The 9,322-nt window shown below is 42.7% G+C and overlaps 1 protein-coding gene across 1 annotated transcript; it reads right to left on the bottom strand.

Annotated features, from left to right (window-relative positions):
- Positions 1 to 968: 968 nt before the first annotated feature.
- LOC123411543 (membrane-embedded CAAX protease MroQ-like) lies at positions 969 to 5,101 on the bottom strand. Its single transcript, XM_045104508.1, has 10 exons — positions 4,723 to 5,101; positions 4,517 to 4,608; positions 4,231 to 4,338; positions 4,025 to 4,107; positions 3,504 to 3,637; positions 2,341 to 2,390; positions 2,148 to 2,240; positions 1,905 to 1,996; positions 1,583 to 1,689; positions 969 to 1,244 (listed from the first exon to the last, which is right to left on the bottom strand). The coding sequence occupies exons 1-10, from the start codon at positions 5,068 to 5,070 to the stop codon at positions 1,203 to 1,205; spliced, it is 1,149 nt and encodes a 382-aa protein (XP_044960443.1). The 5' UTR covers positions 5,071 to 5,101; the 3' UTR covers positions 969 to 1,202.
- Positions 5,102 to 9,322: the final 4,221 nt, after the last annotated feature.

Below are 9,322 nucleotides of genomic sequence, written 5' to 3'. Positions count from 1 at the left end.
ATCGTGGCCATGAGCAGGAACCATGTGGTACTTATCTAGGACCGCTTTTTTTTTTTCTCTTATACTCCCTCCGTACCTAAATATAAATCTTTTAAGATATTTCACTAGGTGTCTACATACGGAACGAAATGAATGAATCTATACTCTAAAGTATGTCTATATACATCCGTATGTAGTCCATTAGTTGAACCTCCAGAAAGACTTATATTTAGGAATGGAGGGAGTACAATTTTGGTGCTTCTATTTACAAAGCTTCAATACCAGACAATATGGTTGTCAGAGTCTTATAAAAGCTTCAGTACTAGACAATATGGTTATCAGGTCCATTGTAAAATGGAACATTACTCTATAGCAAGTTTATTCAGAACATAGATTGATGGTTCATTACACATGTGTACAGAATCATAAACATTTCTCTTTCCATACAAAATCAATCAATTTGCAAATAAGAAAAATGATATTGCCCTTAACTGGATTGATTCACTGATATAGATCCTAGTTTGGAATTTCATTAGTTAAAAATGTACCTAGATTCTAACTTGGAAGACCAGTTTGCATTAGTTATCATTCACATCGCGATTTGTCTTTTTATTTTGGGATACGTGCTTTGAATTAGCATCTAAAACTTATACCAGGTTAGATATGTATTGCACTTACATCCTTACACAAACTCTATGATTTCTTTACTATAAGTTACAGAGATCAGGTGCACTGGTAGAACCAAATATGCTCCTCGGTGTGTGTTGTCTTTGCTCAATAAGCCATTTATAAGATTTCCAGTTTACCTGTTGCTAATGTTAAATAAAATTATACATGGCATAAAAATTTAGAGCCTTTCTCTTTTTTTTTAAACATATGCTTTCTTGTACTAGCACAGTAGCCTACTAGCCTGCATAAATTATACTATGTGATTGTCACAGCATTAGTTCGATTTTGTCTTGCTTTCGAACGAGTCAAAACTAACTTGCTTTGCATAAAGTATATGTACATACCATCATATCTCATTGGAACTTAACTTTGACATCATAAGAGATCAACATATCAAACCGCAGTTTGAAAAACAAAAGAAAACTACCAGATCAGATGACATGGCAACTATGAATAATTAGCAAGGGATACTTTCGAGAGTTCATGTATTTTAGTATTTGACAGTGACATACAAAATCGGCCCAAGATAAAACTATGGTCACCAAATGAAACCTTCAAGATGCCTGCAGCAGCTCCTTGATATCATATCCCTGCAGCTGAAACACAAAAACAAAGAACTTAAATTAGTTTGAAGTACTTCCATGTTTTTCTTCCACAAAAGGCAGGAGCTCTGCCAATCAGTATAAGATGACAATATTTATGTACAGAAAAGGATCAAGGACCGGTATGAGAGGGAAGTGAAAGCGAGCGATGCTAAAAAACACCCTAAGTGGCATAGCAGAGTGATCAAGGACCAGGGTGATGGGGGAGTGAAAACAAGCGACGCCAAGAAACACCCTAAGCCACGCTGTGTGCAACTACATTGTGTATGGGTAAAGAAGGGCTAAATGGCTATCAGTTGTACAAAAAATGGTGACATGAAGATAATATGTACCTGAAGAACAGTTAGTAACAATATTACTCCAGAATTCCAAACAGCATGAATTGTGATAGGAGTAATAAGATTCCGAGTTTGAGAATATGAGAATCCCAGTGCCAGACCTGTGCACATGCAACAGATGAAAAGATAGTCATCTCCATGCCGTCAAATAATGTACCACAACAATTCTACATATCAACATATGGCCTCACAATTGTTTTGTGATTCTAGGTAACACCTAACTAATAACCATGCCGAGGGGTTGTGATAGTGGGTTTCAGCATACTGCAGTTTTTGTGCAGTATCCTGCCAAGTTACTGGTAATGTAGTCACTTACCAAGCACAAAGAGTTGGGGAAACTCTCCTGGTGTAAGATGCGCAAAGGCAAACACCACAGCTGTGATCAGAACAGATACTGGCGTAGAAAACCTGTATAAGAAACAAATTATATATCTCTTTTATGGTACAAAAGTGCAGATGCACCAACCTACAGTTCAACATTTCTAGGATAAGAACAGGAAATCCCTTAAAAAGAAGCATTAATAAGTTTCCGGACCAAGAAACAGTTATGCATATTTACCACATAGTCAAGGATACCATTAGAAATCCTCTAAACACAGTTTCCTCCAAAATAGGTGCAAGAACCCCAGTGATGCCCAGCAGACAGGCAGTGCTACAAAAGATGAAAAAACAATCAAGTCAAATAAGTTTGCCTGCTCTTCCCTAGCCTATGTCTATATGAAACTTGTGACAGTAAATCCCACAAGCAATACCTGATATTCGACGAGCCAATCAATGGCAATAGAAGGACTAGTGAGTCAGTCTGAAAGAAGATGTTCAAGAAGTAAATAAGTGCAGGTGAGATGTAAGGTTTTTTTTCTTGATAAAATGTGAAATGTAAGATAGTAAAATAACATGAGAAATCATCATCTGAATCTGGGTACATCTAAACCTGAATTTGTATCTCATCTAAAAATCATGTCTAGGATTTCCAAAAAAATACTCCCTCCGTCCGGAAATACTTGTCATAGGAATGGATGTATCTAGATGTATTTTAGTTCTAGATACATCCATTTTTATACATTTGTGCGACAAGTAATTTCGGACGCAGGGAGTATATGAAAAGTTCAGTGCATGTAGATGATTGGTAGGAATACACACATATGAATTTTGGTGAAAATGTATGATCGGCGCTTACTGTAAATTACAGATGTGCACATGTGAGGAAAATGCTGTCTAATACTAACATGCTGGGATTTTACATTTATCTGATATATAACATACTCTAGTCCATATGTTTATTATATATCATGGATACCATATAACTACATATACATATGAGTCTTCAGAACCTTCTTCCAACAGAGGCTGTTATGCAGGAACATTAAGCATATGACAACTGCACACGAAATTCCGAATGGTGGTATAGTGTGCCAGAGAACTAACCACAGGAAACTAAGACATACCAAAAACGTGGCTAATGAAGAAACCATTTAGCAAATCGCAGTAATTTATTCTTGACAAGTTCTATAATTCACTAGGCAAATACTCCCTCCGTCCCAAAATTCTTGTCTTAAGTTTGTCTAGAAATGGATGTATCTAAATACTATAACATGACTAGATACATTCATATCTAGACAAATTTAAGACAAGAATTTTGGGACGGAGGGAGTACAAGATAACAATAAAAAGTACTCCCTCCATTCCAAAATAAGTGTCTCAAGCTTAGTACAACTTTGTACTAAAGTTAGTACAAAGTTAAGACAGTTATTTTGGGACGGAGGGAGTAGATAATAAACCTCTTACATACCTGTCCTATAAAGTTTGAAATAGAAAGGATGTACGATATCAATCAAGATTGTTAATTAACTTATAATTAGTGTTCCATGAGACAACACACAACTAGCTGCTCAAGCATAATATAGTCTAGATCGACCTCCCTCTGTGTGGTTTCACCATTCAGAAAGGACATCGCAGCTCCAGTTAAAACAATGGAAACTAGAGCAAAAAAGAGGCCAATTCCAGCCCACAGGAGCCAGCCATTTTGCAGCTTAAATGGCTCCTTAAGATCTGGAAATTAACAAATACAGTTGCATCAATAAACTACTGGCCAACAAAAGAGGAAGAAACTGAACATCCAGTAATCCAGAAAGCAGCACCTAGTTATCAGGTAATTTCCATGTCATTCTGATGTCACATAACAATTCTATTACTCCCTCCGTTCACAAATATAAGATGTTATAACTTTTTTTCTGAATCGGATGTATATAGACATGTTTTAGTGTGTTTGTTCAGTCATTTCAGTCCGTATGTAGTCTATATTGAAACATCCAAAACATCTTTTATTTATGAACGGAGAGAGTGCTTATCAAGGTGGTCTTCGGAAAGAGAACAGCATGTTCTTATAATGCCACCAAAAAATTTACTGAAAGGGAAATAACAAGATCATTCTCTGACCATAACGAAATATGTCATCCGAGAATGGTCGAAAGGTATTGGTGATGCCAAACATAACTCCAATGGCAACTGCTGTCACACTACTGCGCTTGTACACAAGAAAAGACAAGTAAATCTCATGCTGACATACAGTCTTCTCTATAAGCAGATGACCTGTGAGTGGAGTTGCAGTATCCAAACACAGGAAAAAGAAATTAGAGCCATACAGTTGTTCCAAAAAGAGTACCCCGGCCTTCACATCAATATTTGCCTCCCCGGCTTGATAGCCTAGATACTCCAAAACCAATTGCTCAACCTTTCCTGCCAGAAGAGAGCTGTCTAAAGAACATTCAGCAAATTTCCCTAGACATTTACGACAACCCAAGTAGCCAAATTATTGGCATCGACATGTAATCGGCAGAATCTGGATTGTATAAATGAAATTTCTGAGTTAAGAATGCCGCGGCTAGAGTGCCAATGGGCAGACCAATCTCAATTTGGATCGCATGGTACCTTAGTGCACAGGCCACCATGGTGAGGGACACGGTTGGCCACTGCCATGGCACATCCCATCGGCGAAGGGCGGGACGCCACACATCCACGCTCTGCCCATGTCAACACAACATCATCGTAAGAGAACTAGATAGGATAATCACAGTTCACAACTGAACTCTTACTGGTGAGCTAACAAATTTGGCAGCATTTCTTGACGCGCTCACCTCGCCGGAAGGAGGCGGAGGAGGAGGCTCGGCAAGCCCGTTTCCTGAATCGTAGGGCCCGCGGCACGCTAGCAGGTACTTCCACCTCAGACGGCCAGCCTCCGGCCGCCGTGGCGCGAGCCTGTCCACCGCCGCCGCCGCCACGAGACGGCGACTGGCTCCAGGTGAAGGCAATCGCTGCAGCCTCTGGTTCGAGTGGGGGCAGAGGGATCTTCTGCTGCTGCCGTAGGGCAGCGCGCGGAGGCCGGGGAGGAGAGCGGGCGGAGCCGACGGCGAGTCCATCGGAAGGAAGGGAAGGTGGGAAGCCACCCGCCGCGGTGCGGCGCAAGGATAATGAGCAGGATGCATTTTTTCCGGCGAATAGGATATTTCGGTTGAATACAGTGTCAAGAGCAGGGGCATATGCATTGTGAGGCCGGAGGTAATCTAAAAAAAAATACAGTGTCAAGAGCACGAAAGTGCCATTCTGGATGAACGGAAAATTTCGAGTTGTGCCAACTATGGACGATTATTGCCTTTTTCCACTCTTACCAAGGGCCTTCGGCAGGGTGATCCCATGCTAAATGATATCAATGTGTATTTATGATAAAGCCTTGGGTCAATGCGTAATAAGATACACTCAGCAGGCTGTAAGATTAAAATACTATATTTTTGCTGAGTTAGATGAGAAAGAAGAGGAGAAATAAGGGAAGCGGGCTCTTCGTAAAGAGTCAACTCTAGCACGTGCTCCTAGGTGCTTTTGTGAGAATGAAAGGTGGGTCATATATGATAAAAATAGTACTCTTTTATAGCTAACTATTATACAAGCTAGCTATAAAATGGGCTATAAGACTGCTTATAGCCAGCAGTTGGCTATACTATTAACTATGCTCTAACACTCATGCGGCTCTCAAATAAAGTCTGGAACAGCTACTGAATGTTCAATCACAAGCATTTTCAGAGCGTTATCTGTTGAGTAAATAGGCAATTTTCCGAGTAGATTAATCCACAAAATAATAACTAGCATGGCATTGACTAGACTAATGACATACTGATGTTGAGCTAACCTAGCACATACTACGCATATAGTGGATACATCTATGCAAACAAGTAGTACTGCTAGAATAAATACGAACAAGAGGATAAACGAGTCATACCCTCCAATCGGCCAGTTGGCCGTAGCAGCAGCAGCGGCGGCGGCGGCAGTATCCTCTGCCGTCTTCTTTTCGGCTTCCTCGCGGAGACGATCAGCTTCGCTTGGTGAAGACATGGCGATGACGAGGGCGACGCGGACGTAGACGAAGCAGACGGACGGAGGCGAGCAGTCGCGTGATCGCTCCCCAAAAACCTAATCGCCCCTCTCCCGTACAGGAACCGGAGAGGCGAGGTTTCGGAGGCCTGCTCTCCCGTCGACCGTGTACGCGGTAAACGGGACGGAGTCGCCGGCGGCAGCAGCAGTTCAAGGAACGAACGCGTGAGGCAGATGTGATCTGATTTCGTGACGGCTAGGGTAGGCGATCGCGTGCTTATAAAGACGGCTGGGTGGAAGAGTCCGAGTCGGTAACGATCACGATCCGACGTCTCGGATCGTTTCCTTGTCCGTTACGTATTCTCCGTTCCTGACCGGCAAAAATAAGCGCGTAGGTATGAGCTCGGCTCGGCTCATTCCCGCAACCCGCGGCGCGTCGTGACGAGGCGTGGCGTGGCGAGGCGGGCGGCGGAGGAGGAGTGCGTGAGGGCACCTTCTCTTCTCACTCTCCAATAGCATGTGGAAGAGAGACCCTTATAAAGGGGTCCAAACTCTCCTCCACTAGCGGGGTGGGACTAAACTCCCACCACCTTGCCATGCCACCACCTACATGGGCCCTTTAGATTTTTCTGAAATTCTCTAGTGGGCCTAAGGCCCACCTCCAAATTTCAACAATCCCCCACCAGATCTCAAGGGCACATCGTGTTCCCTCGTTCCAATCACTGTTTTAATATACCAGCATTTCAGTGAAGACCTGTTAAGGTTGAGCTTCACCTAGAACAAGTAGCTACACCCCTTCACAACTGAACAATGGACTATGCCTTGAATTGTCAGTTTGGCGTAAAGGAGCTTCACCACAAGTCTTACTAGTACTAGGCTGCCGAAGGTGACCCCTCGGGTGGAGCATATTAGTCACACTCCTGGCCTATTCATGAGTTTACTAGAGATCACCCAAATCTCATAGACTGTGACCAGCAGTCAAGCTCATATAGGTGTGTTCCTCCAAAGATCGCTCTGTAGGACAGCATCTTGCTTACATATAAGCTTTAGAACACATTAAGACAGTAGTCATCCTACCATACAGTATCCGAGAGTATTGCATCTCCAACGGAGTGGGTTAGTAAAGTTACTCTCCTCAGTTCACCACTGGCTTGTTTTCCCAGGTCCTACTTCACGGGATCTCCGATCATATAGGTTAGGTTACTACCATGGCAACTCATGTGGGTCTCATACCCATCTCCCTCGATGCACTATCTATCACAACACGTGATAGCCCTTTAGTAAAGGGATCTGCCAGATTCTTAGCCGTTTGGATATAATCCAACGCTATCACTCCGGAGTTTCTCAAACGTCTGACAGACTTCAATCTCATTCTTATATGTTTGTTGGACTTCATATTGTCCTTTGAACTCTTCACTTTAACAATAACCGTCTGATTATCGCAGTTCATAAGGATAGCCGGAACTGGCTTCTCAACCACAGGTAAGTCCATCAAAAGATCTCGAAGAAATTCTGCTTCGACACCAGATGTGTCTAATGCTGTTAATTCTGCTTCCATTGTCGATCTTGTTAAGATCGTTTGCTTGCAAGACTTCCAGGAAACAGCACCACCCCCAAGAGTAAACATATACCCAGTAGTGGCCTTCATCTCATCAGCATCAGAGATCCAATTCGCGTCACTATACCCTTCAAGTACCGATGGGAATCCCGTATAGTGAAGCCCGTGGTTGACAGTACCTTTCAAGTAGCGCATAATTCTTTCAACAGCACGCCAATGAACTTCGCCCGGGTTTGCAACAAACCGGCTAAGTTTGCTCACAGCAAACGCGATGTCAGGCCTCGTTGCGCTAGCTAGGTACATAAGTGAACCGATAATTTGAGAGAATCTCAATTGATCTATAGCTGTGCCTTTAAACTTTCGAATAAGCACACTAGGATCATATGGTGTTTGACAAATCTTGCAGTCTGAATATCCAAAGCGACTCAAAATCTTGTCAACATAGTGGGATTGCAGAAGTGTAATCCCACCCTCATCATCTCTCAATAGCTTGATGTTCAAGATAACATCAGCCACCCCAAGGTCCTTCATCTCAAAGTTTTGAGACAGAAAGGACTTAACCTCCTCAATTACTTTGAGGTTGGTTCCAAATATCAGTATGTCATCAACATACAAGCACAATATAACTCCTTCGCCCCCACCATGGCGATAGTATACACATTTGTCAGCTTCATTAACAACGAAGCCAACAGATGTCAGAGTTGTATTAAACTTCTCATGCCATTGCTTAGGTGCTTGTCTCAGACCATATAAAGATTTCAGCAACTTACACACCTTTCCTTCCTGACCTTCTATCACAAAGCCATCTGGCTGTTGCATATAGATTTCCTCATTTAGCTCTCCATTCAGGAAAGCCGTCTTAACGTCCATTTGATGAACGAGAAGACCATGAGAGGCCGCCAATGAGAGTAGTACTCTAATGGTGGTCAGTCTAGCCACAGGTGAATAAGTATCGAAGAAATCTTCCTCTTCTTTCTGGGCATAGCCCTTGGCCACAAGCCTAGCCTTGTACTTTTCAATTGTACCGTCGGGCCTAAGCTTCTTTTTGAACACCCACTTGCATCCCAATGGTTTGCAACCATAGGGACGATCAGTGATTTCCCATGTCCCGTTAGCCATGATGGAGTCCATCTCGCTACGGACAGCAGCTTTCCAGTAATCAGCATCTGGAGAAGCATACGCTTCTGAAATAGAAGTGGGATTATCATCCACGAGGTATACGAAGAAATCATCACCAAAGGTCTTTGCAGTCCTTTGTCTCTTGCCCCTACCACGGGCTTCCTCGTCATCCTCCTCAGGATTTTCATCATGTGTTTGTTCATAATATTCCATAGGAATGGCAGGCTCAGGAGTTATCTCAGATTCCTGTCTAGAAGTGCTTTGCATATCTCTCATGGGAAATATATCCTCAAAGAATGTAGCATCCCTCGACTCCATTATTGTACCGACCTTCACGTCAGGTACCTCAGATTTCACTACTAGAAATCTATAGCCTACGCTATTCTTAGCGTATCCCAAATTAACGCAATCCACAGTCTTTGGTCCAAGCTTGCGCTTCTTGGGGATCGGTACATTGACTTTCGCCAAGCAGCCCCAAGTACGTAAGTACGAGAGTGTCGTCCTTCTCTTCGACCACTCCTCGTAGGGAGTGACCTCATTATCTTTTGTAGGAACTTTATTCAGGACATGACACGCGGTCAATATAGCCTCCCCCCACCATGCCTTGGATAAACCCGATGTATCTAACATGGCGTTAACCAAATCAGTTAGAGTACGGTTTTTCCGCTCGGCAACCCCGTTTGACTGGGGTGAAT

This window comes from Hordeum vulgare, chromosome 7H (assembly GCF_904849725.1).
Source record: "Hordeum vulgare subsp. vulgare chromosome 7H, MorexV3_pseudomolecules_assembly, whole genome shotgun sequence".
NCBI classification, from domain to species: domain Eukaryota; kingdom Viridiplantae; phylum Streptophyta; class Magnoliopsida; order Poales; family Poaceae; genus Hordeum; species Hordeum vulgare.
This window is presented reverse-complemented; position numbering and strand designations above follow the sequence as displayed.